Source organism: Vombatus ursinus, unplaced genomic scaffold (assembly GCF_900497805.2).
Source record: "Vombatus ursinus unplaced genomic scaffold, bare-nosed wombat genome assembly UNPS02014779.1, whole genome shotgun sequence".
Lineage (NCBI taxonomy): Eukaryota > Metazoa > Chordata > Mammalia > Diprotodontia > Vombatidae > Vombatus > Vombatus ursinus.
Window position 1 is genome coordinate 14,229,767 of NW_020954557.1, and position 25,823 is coordinate 14,255,589.

Sequence of the window (25,823 nt, forward strand, 5' to 3'; positions counted from 1 at the left end):
TGTCCAATAGGCTGTTGAAAATGTTGGACTAGAGGTGAGGAGAGAGATTAGGGCTAGATAAGTAGATCTGAGAATCATCAGCATAGAGAAGATAATTGAATACATGAGAGCCCAACTGAAATAGTATAGAGAGAGAAAAGAAGAGGGCTTAGGATGGAGCTTTAGGGGACACCTATGGTTAACAAGCATGACTTGGATGAAGAATCAATGAAGGAGACTGAGAAGGAGCAGTCGAATGGTGGGAGACAGTGGCGTCTCAAAAACTTAGAGGAAAAGAAAGTGATTGACGGTATCAAAAGCTGCAGAGAGATCAAGGATGAAGATTGAGAAAAGGTTTGGCCTTTCAGAGTTATCTGGTAACTTTGGAGAGAGCAGTTGAATGATGATGTCTGAAGCCAGACTGTAGAGAGTTAAGGAGAGGAAAAGAAGTGAAGAAACTAATTGTAGATGGCCTTCTCAAGGGTGTTAACCACTAAAGGGAGGAGAAATATAGGAAAATACTGTGGGAACTGATGGATCAAGTGAACATTTTTTTTCAGGATGGGTAAGATATTGGCTTATGTTGATCAGGGAAACAACCAGTAAAGTGCAGTCAAGGAGAGATTGAAAAATAGTAAAAGAGACCTATAATAGCTTAAAGCCGCACTAAGATTTGGGGGCCACTCTGTATGAATGGAACAATCTGTTGGAGAAGTCTTTGATGGAAAGGGATCAGTTACGCATGGACAGGGGTTTGCCTTGGTAGGTAAAAGGGCCACCTTTACATGTGAGACAAGGGTGAAGGAGAAGGAGGAAATGGTGGTGGAAGACAACTGAGTGCTATGAGATGAAGATGAAGGGAGAAGACGGACCACTTGGTGAATGGCTTCAGTTTTTGTTTTTGTTTTTTTTTCCCAGCAAAATATGAGGCAAGGTTCTCAGATGAGAAGTCAGTGAGAGTGAGTTATGGGACATTTGAGAAAGAAAGAAAGGGTGTGGAAAAGCCACTGTGGTGAGTAGGATAGTGAATTGATTAGGTAGATATAAAAGCATTACCTTGCTGCTGTAAGAGCCCGTTTGAAAAAATGTAGCATAAATTTCTCGTGGATCCAGTTAGCAGTTTCATGATCAATAATAGTATTCTTTCCTCTGTTGTTTTTTTCTTTCTTCCTTTCTCTCTCCTCCACCCTCAAAACTGCATCAGACTTTAAGATAGGAAAAGAAGGGCTGAACATAATTCTAGCTGAAAAGATGTTTTTGCATTTGGTTTTCCTAGATGAGAATTCTCCAGCCAACTTTTGGGATTCCAAGAACCGAGGTGTGACTGGGACACAAAAAGGACAAATTGTATGGAGAATTGAACCTGGGCCCTATTTTATGGAACGTAAGTAAATGCAGGGTGACTGCTAAGTGTTATATGAAGATGCAGAAATCTATGGCTGATCGGATGATTTTTTTTTGCTGTATTTTCTGATGAATGCTCTTTAGTACCATTTAAATATGCTTAATATGTTTATGACAGTTATCTAAATAGTATATTAGCTGTTAAATAATACAGACTTTTAAGAAACATATGCAATTATCTCTCAATTTTGTGTGCTAACTTAAAGTCATAGAAATTTTTATGTCATAAGGAAAGCATCTAGACCAACTCTTTTGTAAATGAGCAACCTGAAGCCCAACAGAGATACAGTAATATATTTAATACAATCTAATTAGTGTGAGGGGCAGGACTAGAATAAAATCTTAATGACTTCTTTCCCAAAGTTCTAGCTTCCCTGCCTAGCATTTCTATCACTACACTTCAAATCCTCTGACTATAGGAAATTCACAGAGTAAATAACCAAAAAATTGTCTGTATAGTAGTTATATTATGTTACCTGCAATATGGTATACTTAAGCTTCAAAACTTTCTTAGTATTTTCTGTACCTGCTATTTTTAATATTTAACAAATCAGAGAATCACGTAGTTGAAAGATGAATCTTTTCCATAATATCCATGACGAGTGGTCATCCAGCCTTTGTCCATCTGTGGAAGGTCCTACCGTATTTCTAAATTTGACATTTTTTAAATAGGGAAGACATTAAAAAAAGAGGTGGAATATTTGATTTTCCAGCTTTTCTTAAGGTATCAAAATTCCTGTATTCTAGGAATACTGGGGAATTCCAGGAGTAAGGATGTATGTAGAGAAAGAAGTAGCTGTGATGATGGAATTGGTACTTAAGAGATACTAAAGGAGCAAAAATTTTGTAATGAATAAATAAATAAGTCAAGCATTTGTTAAGAGCTTACTACGTACCAGGCACTGTTCTTAGTTCTGGAAATATGACCAGAATACTTCTTAAATCCCTACTCCAATGCCTCATCATGGTATAGAGGTGATCCTTTAAGGCTATATCAATGGAGCGTGAGATGCATCAGGTTCCATCCTAGAAAAGTCTTGAATTATGGTCCTGGCCACATACCTAAATATGCTGTGTTTGCAGGGATCATCCTAGTTAAGTATGGAAAAGCTTATCCAGCTACTTGTTGATGAATTTCTTGGCTTAGGCAACATATGAAACAAAAAAAAAATGCAAAATAGTACTTCATCTTGTGTAGCTCCCTTTTTCACTGCAATGATGGTGGCAGAAAAGGGGAAAAGGCAGGTGAGTTAGAGAAATCAGTGTTTGGACTGTCAATAAATGTGAACTTAAATGTTGTGTACTCTAAATGTGAGCTATAGGTCCAGTGGACATAAATATTTCTAGCGTTAATGAATCATGTTAGTCTTGGCATTTTTTCCTATAAATGAACCAGATGACAAAAAGAAGTTGCAACTAAATAGAAGGATAATTTGCAGGTTCTCCTGGGACAGGCAGAATTGGTTTTATTGTGCACTCAAAACCAAAAAGAAATATCATTTCATGAGACCCATAGTCAGCTCCCATTGCAGCGCTCATGCTAGCAATTTTCAATACAACTAGGAAGATAACTATAGTCTATGCATCAATATCTCTTGCAAAAGTTAAAAAGTTAGAGAAATTTTTACACTGAACTCAATAAGACTTTCCAAATTAAACCAATATATGCATTAATACTAAGTGACTTCAATGTAGGGGTGATGAGCATAGGGGACAACAGGAAAATTTTTTGGAAAACATGATTCAAGAGTAATAAATGAGAGTGGACAAAAGTTTGTAGACTCCACAAATTTTTCATTGAAGTATATCATGAATACTTTCTTCACGAGAATTAGGAGGCTCTGAACATACGAGGCATCAAATAACATAACAAAAACCAAATCAACTATCTTTTAACAGGCAGGAAATGACTAGTTACTGATGTGATGGTCATTTTTGCATCACCTGTCCGTAGGGATTAAGACTAAAGATCCATTAGACTAAAGATCAATGGCAATTTCAAATTCGAAAAGAAAGAATGTGAACATATGCAAGTCATAGAATCACAGAATCTGTGAGTTGGAAGGAACCTCAGTGGTCAACTAGCCCAAACTTTACACAAAAGGAATCCCCACTTTAACATATTTGACAAGTGATCATCCAACCATCCAGGCAAATCTAATCTGACTTATTTAAACAAGCTGTTTGACCTCCCAAGATTGGTTAATGGATAAAAGAACAGACTTCAACACAAATAACATTATTTCCTAAAGATGTTTGACTAACTAATACAAACAAATCACTAGAATGAGGGCAAATAAAAAGAACCTAGAAACCATCATAGCCAAAAAGTAGAGAAGAGTATGAACAAATGAATGATAAAGCATTTATTGAGTACTTATTTTGTTCCAATCACTGTGCTAAGTGCTAGGAACAGAAATAGGAAAAGTGAGACAATCCCTGTCTTTGATGATCCCACACTCTAATTGAGGGAGACAGCACTAAAAGATAATTCAGCTGTGGGACTGATGGAAAAGCCCAGCAGTTCTTAGATTGCATCAATAGGTCAGATAAAAAAAGGTTGGGTCTCTAAAGCATTGGAGCAGATGGAAAGGCCTGTTGCTTTTCTGTCTTGCCAGAGGAAAGAGAGTTGGTGACTGCTAGCTTATCTAAGCAGTGTGAGCAGTCAAGCAGCCCATATGGGATCTGACCACCTTGGGCTGTGGGAAGAGGTGAAGGCCCACTCTGGTCAAAGGCAATACCAATTTCAAATATAAAACATTGGTAAAATTCAACAGAGGAACATGGTGAAAGATAATAAACGTGTTCACTTCATGAAATAGTGACAATAAATACAGGGAAAAAACAAGTTTAAAGAAAGCTTGAAGAATGAACTGAGGGAGCCATCATGAATACATTTAAGGGTAAAACTGGAAGAGGGACAGTTATCAGATAAAAATGGAGAAGGGCTGTTAAGATGTCTACTGCAAACAAATGAAACTTCTACATTTGGATTCAAATAGCACAGTCCCTAATGTGCTCAATAAGGATTTGGCCAAGCATATACAAAAGACATCCATCCTGGGTGGGAGAGGGACAATTTTGAGGGCATTAACAGATTAGTTCACAAGATTTTGGAAAGAGGAGAGGGTTAAAAAGTTTAGAAAAATGTATGTATCTTGTTATTTTAAAAAAAGGACAGAAAATAACAATTATTACCCCATGTGCCTACTTATCTTTTAAAAATCTCTAAGAGAACAATTATAGGCATCCTGGACAAAGGAAATAGGTAGAGTTAGACTTTCCCAAATGACATTCCACAACAAATGACATCTTTATAGTCACAATTGAATGAAGGATGTAGAAAATTCAAGATTTCTTGTGCTTATTGTTTGTTGATGATGAAAAAGCGTTTGATCGAGAGCAGAAGCTCTTTTCTAACCAGATCTTTCCCATTCCTATGTAAAAATCATGTAAGACTCTTTGAAAGATGTGACAATAGAGATAATTGTGTCTGACAGGTCTGGGATTATTAGTGTTAAATGAGGAATGAAATGAAGAGATGTTGAAGTGTAGTAAATGGAGAACTAGCTTTGATGTTAGGAAGACCTATGCTGAAGTCCTACCCCTGACATATATTGACTATGTAACTCTGAGCAAGTCGCTCATGTGTCCCAGTCAACTGTCTATACCTGTAAATTGCAAAACAAGTGCTGACCTAAATTGATAGGAAGTCTCCTCGGAGTTCCTTACACCAATGAAAACATAGGTCTGGTTCCAGTGGGAAAAAAATAACCCCAAAGACTTTGGCCTACTTACCTATGTAAGGGAAAAAAAAGAAATGATGAAGAAGGCCTCTTGTCCAGACTATGATACACAGTAAAATGGAAAGACCATGAAGCTGGTCTGTGAAGCTGGACAGACATTCCAGTGGTCAATGATCCAAGTTCATTATTGAACATGAAAATGAGTAATGGATTGCTTTTGAGAAATGGTAGTGTTTACAATGTCCTAAGCTTCTCCCTGAAACAAAAGCTTATTTTTAAAATATCACTGATCTTCTAGTAATGCTCTATGATTGCAAATCAGAGAATACAGCAGTCTACAGAGAATTAAAATTGTGGGGTTACCCAGAGGAGAATGAAGTGGAGCGTGGCAGGTTTGTAAGCTGCAGCATGGCACCAATGAAGAGAAAAGCAGGAAAAGTGGCACAGCATACTTTATGAGAAAGATGTATGACCAGAAAAGGGAGTAGTAGGCCAGTTGTGATCAAATCAAGAGATAATGGATAGACATCCTATGCTCTAATTGCATCTGTACAAAATCAAGAGATCTAGAGGAAATCCCCATTAAAATGTAAGCTCCTTGAGGGTGGGACCATATTTTTGCTTTTCTTTGTATCCCAGCACTTATCACAGTGCCTGGCACATAGTAAGAACTTAATAAGTGCTTCTTCACTGACTGACACATAATTTATCATATTTATTCCAGTCCTCCTTAATCTGATCACCTTCCTTCTGAGACTCCTTCCAATTTATCCTGTATTTATTTATTTTCTATTTGTATCCCTAGCACTCATCCCCAGTGCTTTGCATATAGTGTGCTAACAGTCGAGAATTCACAAAGCACTTTACATGTGTTATCTCATTTGATCCTTGAGGTAGATGCTATTATCATCCCCATTTTACAGACGAGGGAACTAAGGTTGAGAGAGGTTCAGTCTTGCTCAGGGTCAGTCAGCTAGTTTTCTTCAGCAGAGTTCTGGAACTCAGGTCTTCCTGATTCTGAATTTCCCGTACTATCTGTTCCACCACACCTAAGCGCTGAATAAATAGTTTTTAATTTAATCATTCATGCCACTATTTCTTCAGATTTTCTGCAGCGGGCTCTTATTTTCCTACTCTGAAGGACTACATCACATAGAATACCTACAATGATACTGAATGTCATTTCTTTCATGTTTTTCTGCCCTGAGATAATTAAAGAATTGTGGTTAGCCCATTTGAAAGACAGAGCTGTTCACCAAAGAAAATGGAATGTATTCAGGCTTATGAAACACATACAAAAGTATATTTTTACAAGCATGCAAATCACTTGTAGTACCTGACCACATTTCTGCAAAGGGTGAGATTAAAAATGTGACTCATACTCAGCATGGAGCTCTGACTCCGAGATGCTTTAAATAGGAGTCATAAAGATGAAAAATGTAATGAGGACACTTGGAGGTATTATTCGGGTTTTAGAATAATTTATAGCTGGTTACATGGATTTTGTGGCTCTTTCCCTCTTTTAAATGAATAGAGAAATGATGTATGGTCCATAGGGAGAAGAGCTTCATTTGAATTTCATATGTAAGATATTTTGAAATTTAAAATTTGGTGCCTGAGTCCTAGGAGCACTGAGTTAAATTCAAAGAAAAGATCTGAGGACCTTTATGGCAAGAACTTTTGGGGGAAGGGCAGTATGGAAGAGAAGATATTTCTAACTTAAATTTCAATACATAAGGCTTTGTTTTAAAAAGTAATAATAACGTTGATAATCTGCCCTTGTCACATATTGGCTGGACAAATCTCAATCCCTTAATGTCCTGGGCAACCCTCTCATATTATAAATTGTAGAGAAAGTGTTGACCTACAAGTGTTTTCACTGGCTGAACCCCATGCCTGAAACACACTCCCTCATTGAACACTCTCTCCTCATCTCCACTTTCTGGCTTCCTTGGCCTCCTTCAAATCTGAGCCCAAGTTCCTTGGGCTTCTTCAAGAAGCCTTTTCCAATCCTCCTTAATCTGAGTACCTTCCTTCCAAGACTCCTAATTTATCCTGTATCTATTTTCTTTGTTTATAGCTATTTCACTTTGTTATTTCTCTTCCTCCTCCCCCTCGCCCCCAATAGACTGTGAGCTCCTTGGAAGTAGGGTCTGTTTTTTTGCCTTTCTTTGTATTCCCAGTATTTAGCACAGTGCCTGGTATATGCTAGTTGACTGACTGACCGACTTAACTGCATTTGGAAAGCAAATGTCCTCATCTTCGAGGCTAATAATAACACATTTATATAATTATTTAATGGTCACAAATGCTTTCTTGTAAGGTAAGCAGGGTATTTTTATCCACATTTCAAAATGAGGAAACTGAGGCTCAGAGTGTTTAAATTTTAGAAATAAGTCACACAGATGATTACACGATCCAAGAAAAATCCACTTATCTTTCATCCATTGTAGACAAAACTTATGTATCAATGGTGGTATTAAGTGGGTTCACAATTAGATATTTGAAATTCAAATGATAGTCATTAAATTTTTATTTCAGTGTTTTTTAAGTGGAAAAAAGCCTAGCGTTTGTGTGTGTGTGTATGGGTATTTGTTGTTCAGTCAGTTTCCAGTCCAACTCTTTTTGACTCTGTTTGGGGTTTTCTTGGCAAAGATACTGGAGTGCTTTGCCATTTCCTTCTTCAGCTCATTTTACAGATGAGGAAGCTGAAGTAAATGGGATTAAGTGATTTGCCCAGGATCACATGACTGTTAAATGTCTGAGGCCAGATTTGAACTCAGAAAGATGAATCTTCCTGACTCCAGGTCCAGCATTCTATCTATCCATTGAGCCACCTAGCTGCCCTGTGTGTACATACACACACATATATTTACCATTGCAGAGCTTCACTCTAACCTTTTAAATGACCCTCTACAAGGAAGTAGAGATCTTCCTAGGACCTTTACTCCAGGATGCAGGAATAGACCTCCTACTGCTCCCTTTGGGTAAGAACTCCCCCTCCTCCTTCTCACAACATAGCTTCTTTTCAAGTGGTATCTGAGTTGTCTGGTATAGCAGAAAGGCACTGGATTTGGAACCAGAGAGCCTGAATTAAAATCTCAACTTTGTTATTTTCTACCTGTGTGACTCTGGGCAATTCATTTATACTCTGGTCTTCATTTATACAACGAGAGTGCTGAATGAGACGATCTTGAATGTTTCTTCTAGCTAAACATGCCACAATCCTGTGCCCTGCTTCCATGATCTTGGGGCCCTAGAACCACCAGTGTGACTGTCCTAAAGGAGTGATTCTGATGGTTTGAAATTGCAGGTCAACTGGGAAGGGATGCTGGCATCTTGGAAACTTTATGGGAGAAGTATTTTGGGAGAAAGTTGGGCTTCCCATAATCCTTTAAATGGCAATATTAAAATAGCCTTTGAATAGGGATGTTTCTGTTTAAAATGTAAACTGAACTACATCTGCCTTTTTTTCTTTCTCCTGATTCACCTACTACAGGTTTTTTCTTTTCTTTTTTTTTGCATTTAAATTTCATTTTTTTTGTTATTCTTTTTATATCACTGTCAACTCTCAAATTCGTCCCTTGCCTTGGTCCTTAGAGATCCTTTTCTTGCATCAAAGAACAAAAAAAGAGGAAAGGTAGGGGTAGCTTGGTGGCACAGTAGATAGAGCTCCAGCCTTGGAGTCAGGAGGACCTGAGGTCAAATCCAGCCTCAGACACTTGACACTTACTAGCTGTGTGGCCCTGGGCAAGTCACTTAACCCCAATTCCCTCACCAAAAAAAAAAAAACAAAAACAAAAACAATTCAGCAAAATCAATCAAAACACCAGCCAAATCTAATAATACGTGCAATGTTCCACATCCATAGCCCCCCACCTCTATAAGGAAGGGAGGGAAGTATACTTTTGCTTTCTTCTTCAGGGTAAAGCTTGAACATTAGAAATGTGCAACATTCCTTATTGTGACTGTACTTTACATTCACATTCTTATCATTTTGTATATTATTTTTCTGGTCCTACTTGGTCCACTTTGTATCAGTTCATATCTCTTCCTGAGCTTCTCTGTATTCTTCATATTTGTTGTTTATTACAAGTAGAGTTCCATGCCTATTACTTAAATGGATAAATACTCAATTTCACTTAGTTCTATTTGAGCAAACATTTATCAACCAATAACTATATATGCCATGCATCGTGGATACGATGGCAAAGATATAACAGTTTGCATTTGTACATGTTTTTACAAACAATTTACAAATTTAAACAAGAAGATTATAATTTTTTTTCCTCCCCAGAATGAATTTCTGTATCTTGCTTAGGCTAGAAATGTTGTGGCCTCTCAGGAGCTCATTCTACTACCTGATTGATTAGTTCCACATTGGATTTGAATAGAAGCTTTAACCTGTCCCTTTTTTCTCTTTTTTTCTTTTTCTTTTTGCTTTTTGGTGAGGCAATTGGAGTTAAGTGACTTGCCCACAGTCACACAGCTAGTAAGTGTCAAGTGTCTGAGGCCAAATTTGAGCTCGTGTCCTCCTGCCTCTGAGGCCAGGGCTCTATTCACTGTACCACCTAGCTGCCCCAAATTATTTATTTATTTATTTATTTTTTAGGCAATTGAGGTTAAGTGACTTGCCCATGGTCACAAAGCTAGTAAGTGTCAAGTGTGTGCTCTGAGGCTGGATTTGAACTCAGGTCCTCCTGACTTCAGAGCCGGTGCTCTATCACTGTGCCACCTAGCTGCCTAACCTGTCCCTTTTCTGACCCAGGCCAGTTCCACCCACCTTAGGCAGCCTGATGGCCACTTGCTCACAGGAAGTCACCATGTATGTCCCTGGACTTACTCAGGACACCTGATAGGTTCTATCAGGACTCCCAAATTCAATTTAATCCTCCAGCCTTAGCATTCCCATATAGCAGGGATCACAGATGTGGACCGCTCCCCTTTGGCAAGACCTTACATATTATTGAGAGGTTCAGTGACAAATAAGTTAAATATATATGCAAACTATATCTAAGAAATTTCCAGATAGTATGCTAATAACTGGGTGTCCAGGAAAGATCTCCAGTAGGAGCTATTGATTTACATTGATTGAAATAATGTGTAACTATGTTTATTGTGCTTTCTTCTTATGACCCTTCTTATCTATTTTGATTCCCTGCTGCCCCAACCAGCTTTAATGCTAACTTTGGCTCTTCGAGGATTATCATCCATTATTAAGATAAGGGCTTTACTGTTTTGTGTAAGGGTAGAAATCCTCAGTAGTATGCCCCAGGAGGTCTTATATAAGATGTAAGGTATAAGATGATCTTATACCAAATGTTAATCCCTGCTTTGGCTTCTTCCCTCTCTGCTTTCTTCCCCCTCCCCCTCCCTCCCTCAGCAGGCAATTTAGCTTTGAACCACTTCTTCCCATTTAGGATTAAAGCACATCTGAGACTCGAAAGACTGACAGCTATTATTCTCAGAAAGTTGTGCTCCTGTTTGTGCCAGCGGATAAACTTCTTCTCTCATTCTACTAAAATTCAGAAAAAGATTGCTTTGAAGTCTGAGAGAATCTAGAAGACAGGGAGAGATGTCACTCTAGGGAAGAAAACTTGAACACTGAAAAAAAATATCTCTTAGAAAATTGTCAAAGAATCAAGGTCCTGTTATACAGCTAACTATGGCATCAGGTTTCTCAGGGAGGGAGAAAAGACTTTTGAGATGACTTTTCAGAAAAATATGTTTTATTGATGTGTTTTGTCTTTATATCACAGTCATTTGTAGGGGAAGAACTCAGCCTCGTAACAAAAAAAATAGCAATTAGGCAACAACATTCAGTACAGTGACCATATATGACTGCATTCTATATCTCTATTAATCCTAGTAGACCTCCCTGCCATGAGGTGGGAGGCTTGTTTCATTACTTGTCCACTGTTTTATTATTACCAAATAATTAATAATAATTAGCTTTTAAAGTAATCTTTTCTTTCATGTCATTGTAATCACTGTATACAATGTTTTTCTGGTTCTGTTTATTTAGGTTTGCCTCAGTTGATCTTCCTCAGCATTGAAGGAATGATTGATCTCAAGCTGGGAGAAAATATGTAGGAACTGTGGGAAGTCATGTTGTTAAACCTCTCATTTTCCAGATGAGACAACTGTGGTTAAATGACTTGTCCAAGGTCACACAGGTAGTAAGTGGCAGAAATAGCATTTGAATTCAGGTGGTGAAACTCCAATTTCAGCACTGCTTCTATACAATATTGACTTCATTAGTCATATACCATAGTTTATTCAGCAGTTTCCCACTGGAGGGCACCCATTTTCTTTCCAGTTCTTTACTGCCATAAAGAGGGATACTATCAATATTTTGCCTTACATTGGATCTTTTTTTCTGTTGTTTTTTTTTTTAATCTTCTTCAAGTTTTTTTTAACCTCCTTCAACCTCACTCCTAGTAGTGAGATCATTATTTCAAAGGGTATGGACATTTTAGTCAGTTTATTTGCCTAATGCTAAGTGGTTATCCAGAGTGGTTGGGCTGCTCCATAGCTCCACCAACAGTATATTAATGTGCCTGTCTTCTCATAAATATCTGCTTTTGTTGCATATTGAAGTAACTGCTTTTGCACCAACTATCAATATTGAATTTGGAATCCTACTTTAGGGATATCTGTTAACCTCTTTGGGCCACTTTTGTAAAATGGGGGCAGGGTAGTAGATTACATTTCTTTTTTTTTTATTTTTCTTTTTTTTTTGTTTTGGCTAGGCAGTGGGGTTAAGTGACTTGCCCAGAGTCACACAGCTAGTGTCAAATGTCTGAGGCTGAATTTGAACTCAGGTCCTCCCGACTCCAAGGTCAGTGCTCTATCTTCTGCACCACCCCCAAGTAAATTACATTTCTGCTGCTGAACAGTGCCAGAGAAAGCCATGTATGTATGCTGACTAGGTCCTCTACAACTTTATGTTATCCCTCAAAATTTCTTTAATGTTATCTTTCATTGAAAAGTTGTGTGGTATAATGGGAAGAAAACACTGGACTTGGAATTAGAAGATTTGGGTTCAAATCTGAGCCCTGCAACCCTGAGTAAGTCATCGTCTCCAGGTCTCAGGTTCCTCATTTGTAAAATGGAGAGTTGAAATAGATGGCCCGTAAGGTCCCTTACAGCCCTAAATCTATGATCCTATAGTCTATGTTCCTCTACTCTTTGCTTTAGTCTCAGAGAAAGAAGTGGTCCTTCTTGCCAAGACCAATCCTTTCATCCCCTTGTGACTTTGAACCTAGTAGGGGTGAGGAACCTGTGGCCTCAAGGCTGCAGGTTCTCCACTCCTGTATCCTTTCCTAACTTCTCTGGCAGTCAGCTTGCCTCAATGATCATCCCCACTTTCTTTTGTAATTTTCAATTTCTTCCTATGCGCTTGTTCCATTTCTGCTGCCTACAAAAATGCCAGTCCCCTTTATTCTTAAAAAATAGGCACTTGACCTAACTGTCCCCTCAAGCTATCATTCTTTCCCCTTTGACAGCCAAACTTTTAGAAAAAGCTGTTCATAGTCATTGTGTCTTCTCCTCTCATTCATTTTTTAACCCTTGCAATTTGGCTTCAGATGCCATCATTCAAATGAAATTGCTCTCTACAAAGTAATGAGTGATAACTTAATTACCAAATCTAATGGCATTCTCTGTCTTTGTTCTTCTTGACCTTCTCTGCAGCATCTGACACTACATTATCTCTTACAGGATACTCTCTCTCTCTCTCAGGGTTTTCATGAGAGTTCTTTCTTTATTCTCCTTCCTGTTCTGCTATTTCCTCCCAGTCTCCTTTGATGGATAATAGGATTAGATATAGAAGAGCCTTAGAGCCATATGGTTTAATCCCCTTACTTCATAGTCAACATCATCCGTTCCTCATCCCTGATGTACATGGTATACTACAGCAGTGTCAAACTCAATGGAAACAGGGCCACCAAACTGTACACAATGACCCCTATGGCTGTATACTGACTTGGTTTTAAAATGTAATATAAATCTGTTTTATTGCATTTTTATTTACTTGGTTAAATATTTCCCAATTATATTTTAGTCTAGTTTGAACCTCTCTTGGGAGAGTTGTAGGCCACATGTAGCCCCTGGGACACGTGATTGACACCTCTGTACTACAGGAATGTATCCTTGACTCTGTTCTTCTCTATAAACATTCTCTCTCTTGGCAATCTCATTAGAACCTAAGGATTCAACTATCATTGTTTGTGAAGATGACTAGTCTCTCTCCCAAGCTTTGATCCCATATCATCAATGGACTATTGGACATTTCCAACTGGGTATGACATAAACATCTTAAACTAAACATGTCCAAAATAACTCATTCTGTCCCCAACCCAACTCCCTCAAATTCAATCCTCTTCTTTACTTAGCTATTTCTTTTGAAGAAATGAGGGAGCCACCCTCCTAATCACCCAGGTTTAGTCAGTCAGTCAACATGCATTTATTAAAAACCTACTATGTATCAGACATTCTGCTAAACTCTAGGGATACAAAAAAAAGGCAAGAGAATAGTTTTTGTTCTCAAGGAGCTCATAGTCTATAGGGTCATGTTTGACTTCTTCCTTTCCCTCATCCCTACCCCCATCCCTATATCCTATATTGTATGAGACTTCTTTTTTCTACTCACACAACCTTCCCCTAGTTTTCTTGCCCATACTAAAATGACCTCCGAATTCATTTGCCTATATCCAGTCTCTCCCCTTTCTAGTCCATTCCTCATACAGCTACCAGATTGATGTTCCCAAGGCACATACCTGATAATGTTGCATCCCTGTTCAGCAGGTTCTAGTGACTCACAATTGCTCTCAGATAAAATGCAGACACCTTCAAGATCTTCACAGTCTGGCCCCAGCCAGCCTCTCTAGGCTGACTGCACATGGTTGTCTTTCATGAACTCTCCATTACAGCCAAATTGGCCTACTTGCTTGCTTTTTTCTCTATATGACATTTTGCCTATTATATCTGGACCGCCTAAGGTTCATTGACTCCAGCTGGTTATTTCTGCTAGGCGATGATGAGGCCAGAATTGTACCTTCAGTGCCCCCTTTCTCATAGGATAGGCAGTTTTGCTCTGTTCCATCACCAAAGACTTATAAATTTGGCCAACCCAGACGTAAATGTAAAATGCATACTTTTGGTCAAAAGGGGGTAGATAGGTGAGGGTGCAGACAAGTAAGTGTGAAATCATCTTTGCTTTTCATAAATAATTTTTTAAAATGCTATCCAATTGATAGACGTTCTATAATGTCATCTTCATATATAAAGAACAGAGTTAGGCATACCTCTTTAAATGTGGAGAAGAGGATTATGACCAGTGTATACTCTTCTTATTTCTTGGGTATCCACTATACCCGGGGCCTGTGGATGAATGTGGCTGCTTGGTATTTTCAGCAAACAAATATCATACCTAATTAGCTACCACATAGGAACTAGTGAGTTTATAGGGCACAAATCCTTGTCCATATGTTAATATTGTCTGATTCCTGCCAGGTGTCATACTAAATGACATTGCTAAAATGCTAAAATCAATTTATATCAACCTAGAGTCATAGAATCTAAGAATATAATGGAAGAGAGGTCCTTTTGTCCGCCCATACCTAATGTGAATCTCTTCTATGATATACCCAATAGGTGATCATCCAGGCATAGCTTTTAAGATCATGAGTGAAGGGAAGAGCTCATTGCCTCCCAAGTTTTTCTTTACATTAAGGCTAAATTTCCTTTTACCTTTTAGCTCTCTCCTTTCTAGTTCTAGACTTTGTATTTGTCTTAATACAACAAAAGATTGCACTGGTTTTATTAGCTGCCCTATCACACTGTTGATTCATGATTCCCATTTTCTCCAATAATGTCTCTGTAATTCTCCAATTTTTTCCCAATTTTTCCAATTATCCTGTGACTTGAATAAATAACAGAGAGCCAAACACACATCCTTGGGGTACTCTACCAGAGCCCTTCTTCCAAGCTGACATTAATGACTTCTCTTTAGACTTAATAATACTACCAGTTTTCAGTTCACCCTATGATGTTTTTATCTATCCATTTTTAACTAAGAATAGCATGAAAAATATGATCAAATATTTTTCTAAAATCTCCTTAAAAAAAGAAATAATAACATAACTTATTTTTTTTTAAATTTTTATTTATTTTTAATTTATGGGATAAAATAAGCATTTCCATAGCATAGTATAATTTTTAAAAAAATTATTGTAGATGAAACTGCAAATCTATTATGTACAACTTGCTATTCCTTTTAATATATATAATAAAGATATCACATACATTTCTTTTTTCTTTTTTTCTTTTTTTTTCTTTCCTCCCCCTCCCCATCTTAGAGATGGCTACCATTAGACACAAATATATATATATGTATGTGTGTGTGTGTATATATATATATATGTATGTATGTAAAATCATTCTTTACATACTTCTGTTTATTGGTTCTTTCTCTGGATTCAGATAGTGTCTTTCTTCACATGTCTTTTGTAGTTAATTATGACCTATTATTGATGAAACCATGCTAGCTCTTTATAGCTTATCTCTTTTTCATATATTTAGCATCCATCCCTTCAACAGTATGTTTTAGAATTTTACTAGTAATTAAAGAGAAACAGAGAGAAGTTTCAGTTTCCATTTTCTTACTTCTGACAACTTTGCCCATCTTTCCCATTCTGTAGGGAACATAGTCTGTGGAGAAGGGGACTCTTCAAGTAGGGGGTAGTATGTTGGCCCCTCCTGAAAGGCCATATCTTCCTGGGGTTACATCTCTCTCCCTATCTGGGAAAATCTTGTCTTTAAGGTTTCTCAAATTTTCCATTAACCTAGAGTCCAGTGGTTGAAAAGGAGGGGCAGATAAAAGTGTGCTGGGTCACTTTGAGAAGGGAAAGGGGGACCCCTCAGGGATACTGGGCCCCTGAAGAATGAGAAGCTCAGGGACAGGGAGATACTACCTCATGCCTAGGAATTCTCTGTTCCTTCTCATCATGACTTGCTCCAGAAGAGGGGTTGGTGGAAACATTTTAGGTATAGCAAGGCAGGGGATGGAGTTGGCACCTAAGCCCTATCTAGTTGACTGTGCCTTATTGCGGATGCTTCTATGTTTACCCTTTCAGTGACTTTAATTTCTCTTGAAGCTTTGTTTAAACTTTTTCCCATGAGAAGAATGTGATGGGGGTGAACTTGGGGGTCAGGGTATGTCTAGAAGAATTAAAGAACCTTCTTCCTTGCCTAAGCTGATGGTCCTGAGTCATGAGACCAAGGACTGCTACCCTGGACATTCATTCCTCTGAAGGAAGCTATATTTCAACTGCTTGGCTGAAACAGAGAGGAGAGAACTGAACTGAGAGGGAGAACTGAGTTCTAGTCTCTGCTGTTTAACTCTAGATCTGTTTCCTTCTCTGTAAAATGAGCGGGTTGAATTAGCTGGGTGTTAAGGTCCCTTCCCTAACAGTCTATGAGTATGTAATATCTGGGCTCCATCTGACTCCACTTCAATTCCAGTCATAGCTGAACATGGCAAAATCACTTAGCCTCTCTAGAGCCTCAGTCAGCTCCTCCACAGAGTAAAGGAGTTAGACTAAATCTTTAAGAAGTTTGTGGTGGTGTTGGTGGTAGTGGTGGTTAGGAGGGCCCAACAGCTGGTTTTAAGCTTTCTTTTAAGTTTCCTGTCCTATACCATCTTTCTGTTTGCTTCAAGGGTTACCAATCACTGTACTCTCCAATAATCAAGTTTCTTGAATGCTGAAGGAAACAACCTAGTTATTAAGATTCATTTAAATAGGGAGTACTATATATCATTATCCTTATAAAGAAGGGGTTCTGTGAACTATTAAAAAAAAACTTGATAAGTATATTTCAAAATAATTGGTTTCCTATGTAATCCTCTGTGTTTGATCTTATACATTAAAAATGTTATACTGAGAAGGGGTCCATAGGCTTCACCACACTGCCCCAAAAGTCCAGGACGCAGAAACCAGTGAAGAACCCCTGCTCCAGGGGGTAGGTAGCCTCATCTTCATCAGCAACCTCATGGTCCCCAGGGTTCTCTCTCTCCCTAAGGGCTGGTGTCAGCCCACATCCTTCACGTGAGGATGCCTGCTGTGGTGCATACTCCAGCAGGGTTTGTGATCCTTGGCCCCCATACAAAAATTCCTAGTTATGATTTTGTTTGAAGCCCTTGCTGTCTGTTGGCAGCAGAGATGAAAATTTCAATTTTTTGCCCTAGAATTCATAATCTTAATCAATGCTTTCTATATATTCTATAGTAGAAGTAGTACCAGCAACAGCAGCAGCAGCAGTAACAACAACAATAACAGTCCCAGCAGTAGGGATGTTGTTGTTCTATTGTGTCTTATTCTTAACGACCCTTTGGGCCATACTGTTCATGTTTTTTGGCAAGGATCCTGGAGTGGTTTGCCATTTCCTTCTCCAGTGGATTGAGGCAAATAGAGGTTAAGTCACTTGCCCAGGGTCGTACAACTAGTAGTACCTGAGGCCAGATTTGAACTCGGCTCTTCCTGACTCCAAGTGCTATACTGCATCCATTGCACCACCTAGCTACCTAGTAATCAGTTTGACAGATATTGGGAGGTTCTCTGTCTGATCCTGGATACATGCCTGTGGAAAATGGCAAGTCTCTCTTTTTAAATGTTCATTGACAAACAGCTGCTTCTGAATCCCTTAGCGGGGAAGTTCCTACCATTACTCTTCATTTTTTTTCTAACTTCCCTTTACTGGATGACCACTTACGTGACAGCACTTGTATATTCTTGCCATAGAACCACAGAATTGAGAACTGAAAAGGACTCTACTACCATCCTGACCATTCCCTACCTGTAAGGCATCCCCACTATAACAAACCCTCCTCAGACAGTCTCTCCTCCTTACTCCAGGTCTACCCATTCCAAAAGAGCCTCATATCTGTGCCTTAGTTCCAAATGTTCTGTGGTCCTTTCCTCTTTTCCTCTGTCACTTTCTTCAGCCCTCAACCTTCTTAACATAGGTCAAGTTTACTCTCTCCTTCAGATCCATTTTATTACTATCCCACTGAATCTTTTCTTCTGTTCTTTTTTCTTAAAAGAACATTTTATTCTCTCTGATAGCCTAGAGAGCAGAGAGATGTTAGTATAACCCCTTTATCTTCTTTTGTAAGAGGGAAACTGGACTTTTAAAGTGCATAACATAGCAGGATTTTTGTATTGAAAAAACAAAAACCGAAACCATGTAGCCTGAATACACATGCATTTCTTATTGTGTGGTTCTCTCATTAAAAAATGTTTATGCCCTTGTTCTTGAGTATTTATTATTGCAAATTTGGTAAAATGTCCTTTCAGGCCAAATTATGGGCATCTAGGTTGGGCAATGGAGAGAGTGTGGAGCCTGGAGTCAAGAAAACTCATCTTCCTGAGTTCATATCTGGCCTTAGACACTTACTAGCTGTGTGACTCTGGGCAAGTCACTTAATCTTGTTTGCCTAAGTTTCCTCATCTGTAAAATGAACTGGAGAAGGAAATGGCAAACCACTCCAATATCTTTGCCAAGGAAACCCCAAAAGAAGTCATGAATAGTTAGATATGACCGAAATAACTGAACAATGACACCAAAAAGGCAAATTATATGAGAGAAGCTCATCCTGTATTGATCAACCAGAATAAAGGTATTCTGCATCGATATCTATTGATTCATTAAGCCCTTTAAGAACTATTTGTTGTTTTCAAAACCATTTAAAATGATTAGTTAATAATTTGTCATTCACACAGACTTATTAGAGCACTTAATACTTGCTTCTGCAATATAAGTTTCAGGTTTAAACTGTTCTTTCAGCATCATGCAATAGAAAGAGCATTGGTTTTCAAGTAAGAGGACCTACCTAGGTTTAAATCTTGGATCTGCCATTTATTGCCTGTGGTATTTTGAGCAAATTACATAAATGGTCCCCTGAAGTTTGGTTCAGAGAGCATGTCACTGGTGACAATAAATTCTTGCCTTCCTTCCCTACAGCCTCTATTTCTTTTCCTTTAATAAGCTTCCCTGTAGAAAATGACATCTTGGCAAAAAAGCAACATTCAGCATTTATACATAGGTGGTTCTGAAGCAATTGTCCCAAGAGAAATACTTAGGACAGAAGTAACTGCCTTTGATCACACTTTATTTATGCCCTTTGATCTTGTTCAGAGTATGGACACTTTCCCAGAAAAGAAATTATCATTTGTATTTATTTAATCCTTTTCTATTTATTGAAGATAGTTAGAAAAAGCCTTAATTTTTAGAGGTTAATAGGCATCCAAAACAATATTGATTCATTAAAATCTCCTGATGAAAGGTTAAAACTGCATGGTATCAGACACAGTATTTTAAATGAAATAGTTGCTTGGAAACATATTTTGGAAGCACTGACCCACTGAAAGCTTATTTATCTGTTTAAGCTGTGATGAAGAGAATTTGTTATATACTAAATCCTTTTAAAAGACAGCTTAATTCTTAAAGTATCAAGTTCCTTTTTAAGGCAACTTTAGATGATGCTACATGGTAATAATAAACATAACATAGTTGTAATCCTGTCATAAATATCCTAAAATAAAAGAATATAAGAATTTTTTGAAAGTTTTAAGTGAAAATCATAATCAAGCATAGTAGAATCCAATTTTTAAGGAAAGGGCATGAAAAATAGAAATTGCCATCTATCTTAAGAAATTTATTGAAATAAACATCCTACTTCACAATGAGAGAGAAATCACTAAGTGTAGGTTTGCTTCAAAACAATTTTAAAATCACACAAAAATCTCAATAAGCATAATTAAACCTGTTTCACTATTAGCTTTCATTTAATAAAACTGAGTTTCCATAAAGTATGCCTTTATTGACTAGCTTGGAAGTGTGCCTTGGGAAAAACAAATATATATGTATGTACAATTGAATGGACTATTAGAATATCCTATATACTTTTAAAACCTAGTGGTTTAGAACAATACATATTATAAAAGTTATTTAGCTTTTCAAACTTTGTTATTTAGACTGTTTTTACTGGCTATTCTTGTTTCTGGTTTGTTTGTTTTTTTTTTTTTTTTTTTTTTTTTTTTTTGGCTAGGCAGTGGGGTTAAGTGACTTGCCTACGGTCACACAGCTAGTAAGTATTATGTATCTGAGGCCAGATTTGAACTTGGGTCCTCCTGACTCCTGGGCCGGTGCTTTATCCACTGCACCACCTAGCTGCCCCTTACTGGCTATTCTTAATAACTCACGATTACAAGCACCTGCAAGAAAAAGCGAGTTCTGCCTAGGTGATTTCAGGAATACTACCATATTTTCAAGTGTGACATTAGGAAATCATATCAAGAATTTGGAAAAGATCAAAGATATGTCAATAAATCCACTAATAACTAAAAAGGAGAGCTAATTTGTTTTCATCAGTTTCCTTTCTTGTTCAAATGATCAGTGGTTTTCTGACTGGCTTGTCACATTTTTTCTCTATTCCATTTTATAGATTATCTCTACAACACACATGTATGTATTTAGCCATGTAATCATAGATCCTGGATTTTGAATAGATTAGCTTGTCATAGGATTATAGTTCCAGACTAGAAAGGACCTTAGAAGCCATCTAGACCAACCCCATCATTTTAGAAGATGAGAAAATTGAGGCCTGGGAATGTTAAATAACTTGCCCAAGGTCAAATACTTTCAAGGCAAAATTTAAATCCAGGTCTCTGACTGTAGAGCTAGTGCTCTTTCCACAAAGCTGTTCAGTTTACAGATTAGGAAACTCAGGTGCATGAACTGACTAGTGATTTGTCTAACTAGATTATAAACTCCTTAAAGGAAGAGAGGTGGTCAACTGTTGCAGTGAACTACATACAGTAAGTTTCAGTAAGGTTTGTCTGAGTTTGATTAAATTGAATACATCTCCTTCTACACAACATGGGTGTGTGAAGCATTCTTATCAGACTTTCAGAGGAGCTGTCAAGATATAAAAGGAAACAGGAAGCAGAACAATTTGTTGCTATCTGATTTGGCTTTTGGAAATGAAATAGTAACTCAAATTGAGTAGGACTATAGGAGCCCCAGTTTGGCTTCATATCCATATTTAATTCAAGAGTGATTTGATGCTACTATTTATTTAGGTGATTTATTATGTTCTTGTTTTGTTTTACAGCGGAAATAAAAATATGTTTTAAATACTACCATGGCATTAGTGGAGCCCTGAGAGCTACTACCCCATGTATTACTGTGAAAAATCCTGCTGTGATGGTAAGTGCAGTTCGCATATCCCATGATATAGGCATGGCCAGGCATCGTGACCATTGCTGTTAAAGAAACATTGCCATACTTAATGGTGCACAACAGAACAGGTAATGTGCGTGTGACATGGAGAGCCTCCATGCTGAAAGCACAACAAACCATAGCCATTGCCCCAGTTTAAATAAACAAATTCTTGAAGGAGTAAAAAGGAGGAATGAGAGTGATTCTTCTCATTACAAAAAGTTCTTAGTTTTATAAACTGATTAACTGTAGGATGCCTTTAAATGGAAGCCCTCCAGTGAATTTAAGTGTCATATTACACACTACTAAGTGCTTTCTCAGTCAAGGAAATCAGAGTGGTTTGTGCCACTACTAATTAAGAAGGGAGAACAAAGGTAAGGTATCTCTAACATTATAACATAAGCTAACAGCAAAATGCCATTACAAAACATGGTATTTACATACAACTTTTCAGTACACTTATTTTTTTATTTTTAAAAATTTTATTTATTTTATTCTGAACTTAAGAAATAAAACAATCAATTCCATAACATAGTAGAATAGGAAAAAAGATGATTGTATGTGAAACTGCAAATCTATTATATACAGTTTGCTATTCTTTTTAAAAATGTAATAAAGTTATCATGTAATTTTCTTTTCTTAACTTTTTTCTTCCTTCCTCCCCTCCCACCCTAGAGATGGCTACCATTAGACACAAATATGTATGGATATGTAAAACTGTTCTATACTTACTTCTGTTCATTAGTTCTTTCCCTGGATGTAGATAGCATCTTCCTTCATATGTTCTTTTTAGTTAATTTGCATATTTATGAAAGTCAAAATGACTTAGTCACTCAAAATTGTTCTTAAAACAATATTGCTGTTACCATATACAACATTCTCTTGTTTCTGCTCATTTTGCTCTTCATTATTTCATGCAAGTCTATCCATGCTTTTCTAAGATCATCGAGCTTATCATTTCTTATAGCACAGTAGTATTCCATCACAATCATATACCACAATTTGTTCAGCCATTCCCTAATTGATGGGCATCAAATCAATATACTTATTGAATGAAATGAAGTTCAACTTTTGTTGTGCAAAGTTTTAGAAAATCTAGTCATTACAAAAGAGTGAAAAATATTGACTCTCCTGGACTAAGATATCGACAATCGTGTGTGATTTTTTTAGGCTCTTTGTGGAGAAGAATCTGTGTACTAATCAGTGTATCTTCAGAGGATTAGACTGTCCCAGCCTAGGTTCAGAAAGAAATCTCTCCATATTTGAAGGTGTCTCTTGAAAATCAGCTTGAGGGACTAGCCCTAATACAAGCTATCTCCTGCCTCTTACCTCAGCAGTATTATTATGCCCAAAGGATCATAGATTTAGAACTGGAAGAGAACTTGGGCCATCGAGTATAGCCTCCTTATTTTACAAATTGAGAAACTGAATTACAAAGATAAGTGACTTGCCCAAGGTCATACATCTAATTAATTATCTGAATCAGGATGTGAACCCAGGTCTTTCTGACTCCAAATCCAATCTTCAACTCTGCTATGTTGCCTTACCATGTAAAGATGAAATTGATTTAAAAGGGGGAAAAGTATACTTGCTTCTATAAAGTTTTGGTGAAATGTCCCATATCCCTTTTATAATAAAAACAAAATATTTTAGTTTTTGGTATTTTGTCTCCTCTTTTTAAATTCAGAAGTTCACAAGAAAGAAATGGGAAAAGGGCTTCTTCTTCTTCTATACTATCTAGTATAGAAGGGAAATTAATTTTTTTTCAGTTTTATTAACTGTAGAAACCATCAAATTATTTTTTTTCCAGTTTTATTAGCTGTAGAAACCATCATGAAACATTTCTGTCACCTGACTGACAAGGATTAAAGGTGTTGGCAGTTTGAGTTGGTACACAGATGCTCTCTGGTGATGGTTCTGAAGAGGTCACCCTCAATTTCTTCCTCACTTTAGAAACTGGCTAATGCTTTAGGATCTGGGCAAAGAGGGAAAAAAAATTCAGATCAACATGAAAGAAGTTGAGGGTTGTATTTTCCTTGACATTCCTGGTTTGATGTCACCTGGGCTCTTTCCGAGGCTCCAGTGTGGCCAAGCAATCTCTTTCTTCTCTCTAGCTCTTTGAAGAAATGGTTATCCAGTCCTGAAGACAAAGCATCTAGGCAGGTAAATTACCAAAAACTGGATAATCAATCCAAACCTCCAGCTAAACAGTCATACAAGAGTCAATAGTTGGGCAGCAGCCAGGAGAAATAAGAGGACAGAGAATTCAGTTAGATGCAAATAACAACTCAGGAGACCTGGGTTCTATTTCTCTCTCTCCTCCTGAAGAGCTGAGTGACTGCGAAAGTCTTTTGACCTCTCTGAGGGTCAGTTTCTTATCTGCAAAAAGAGAATGGACTGGATGACTTCTGAGGTCCTTTCCAGTTCTAATATTCTATGACTGCAAGAATAGGACTTGATAATCATTGAAGTGTATAATCAATTCCTGAATGAGCAGTTAGTTATAGCTTAGCATCCCTTGTACTTGCTATTTTCTTAGATATTTTTAGTTATTTGCTAGTTTTCATTACTCATGTCTACATTTTTATGGAGCTTTGGAAACTATCCAAGTATCATTAATCTAGTCATTTAGTCTCAGACACACACTGTGCCAATCTCGAGTATTTTCATATACTTTAACATTTAACAACTATCAGTAAGGACTGACATAATTTGACTTTGGAATGTTAAAAAGTGAGTGTAATTGAGAACTTTGAGCTAACCAGGGTGTCTTCAGTAACAATCATCCTTGAAGAAAGAATTAATTGAAATCATTTATTAAGCGCTATGTGTTAAGCACTATGCTTGGCATTGGGGATAGAAATGCAAAAGGGAGGACAATTCCTGACCTCAAGGAACTTATATTCTAATAGGGGGAGATAATTTATGTATCACTTGGTGATAGCTAGGTGATGCAGTGGAAAGAGTGGCGGGCCTGACATCAGAAGACTCAACTTCCTGAGTACAAATATGGTTGCAAATACTTACAGTGTGACCCTTGGCAAGTCACTTACCCCTGTTTCACTCAATTTTCTCATTTGTAAAATGAGCTGGAAAAGGAAATGGCAAACCACTCTAGTAGCTTTGCCAAGAAAACCCCAAATCGGGTCACCAAGAGTCATGACTTTTGGACATGACTGAAACAACTGAACATGTATATCACTTGAACACTTGCAAAGTGCTTTTACATATGTGATCTCATTTGATCCTCACAATGACCCTGTAAAGGGAGGAGCTTTTATTCCAATTTTACAGATTAGGAATCTGAGGCTGAGAGAAGTTAAGTGACTTGCCCAGAGTCACACAGCTAATAAGTCTCTGGAGTAGGATTTTCACTCAGCTCTTCTTGACTGTGAGTCCATTATTCTCAATTATACCTCTTAGCTACCTTGTTATGTAAGGTAGTAGTGACTAGAGAGGGTTTTTTTGGTTTAGAAAATATAGGAATGGGGAGGAGGAAGTACCATAAAGGAAGCATATTGACATATACTTTATAGTAGCAATGTCAGTATTGATTTGATTAAGATTCTAGAACTGGAAAGGTAGGGAAAAATTATGAAAGAATGGCAGAAGATATGAATGCGGTGGCAAGGCAGGTCACAGGAAGATGGTGGGAGTAAAATGAAACATGGCTGGAGCCAGCCTAGGTACAGTAGACCACATGGAACATTCATCAGTAAAGGCAACCATGCCCCAGAGCATAAGTTCCATAACTGAAATGAGAAAAAAAAATGCAACTCTCTGTGGAAAATATAAATTTATTTTTCTAGAATGAATAATTATTGAGAAGCTTGAATTGAAAAACTCTCCACCACTATATCTGAGTACTTTCTTATGCATGATAGACGTGGTATAAAACTCCCTTGTTTTGTTTGTTTTTAGTTAGCTTTGGTAAATGGTAGAAAGAATTTAAGATATTGCTAACTACAAAATAAAGCTTCACGTTAGTAAACATTTTGAAATAACCTTTATTCTAGTTAATACTAAAAATAAATGCAGTCAAAAATTAGGGCAACCTCTTTAAATTACCTGATAGCTTCCAAACCTAATTAGAATCTTTCCAGCTTCTCTTTTCTTGGTCTGGAGTAATTGAAGTCTCCAAATGTCACTAAAGGCATCAGATTTTCCCAATCTAAAGAAAAGTGTTGTATTGGTTCTATTGATTTTGCATTAAGTTCACTCTGTCACAATCTGTGGATAACTTTGAGGTAATTAATCTGCTTCAAACATGCTATGAAGACCATCACTACATTTCCGTGTTTAGAAGTCCTCCAGTACAATAGTACTTAGAATCAAAATGTAGAACATTTCAGATCATAGATCAGATAATGAATTTGGGTGATTAATGTGTTCTGATGAAGGTTATATAGA

At 37.4% G+C, this 25,823-nt stretch overlaps 1 protein-coding gene across 4 annotated transcripts in view; it reads left to right on the forward strand.

The window, feature by feature from the left end:
- Positions 1 to 25,823, forward strand: part of HECW2 (HECT, C2 and WW domain containing E3 ubiquitin protein ligase 2) — a 433,607-nt gene that overhangs the window by 250,235 nt on the left and 157,549 nt on the right. For all 4 annotated transcript variants that reach the window (XM_027865816.1, XM_027865818.1, XM_027865817.1 and 1 more), the window contains 2 exons: positions 1,256 to 1,363; positions 21,307 to 21,401. In XM_027865816.1, coding sequence (XP_027721617.1) covers positions 1,256 to 1,363; positions 21,307 to 21,401 — 203 coding nt within the window. The remainder of the gene's footprint in view (positions 1 to 1,255; positions 1,364 to 21,306; positions 21,402 to 25,823) is intronic.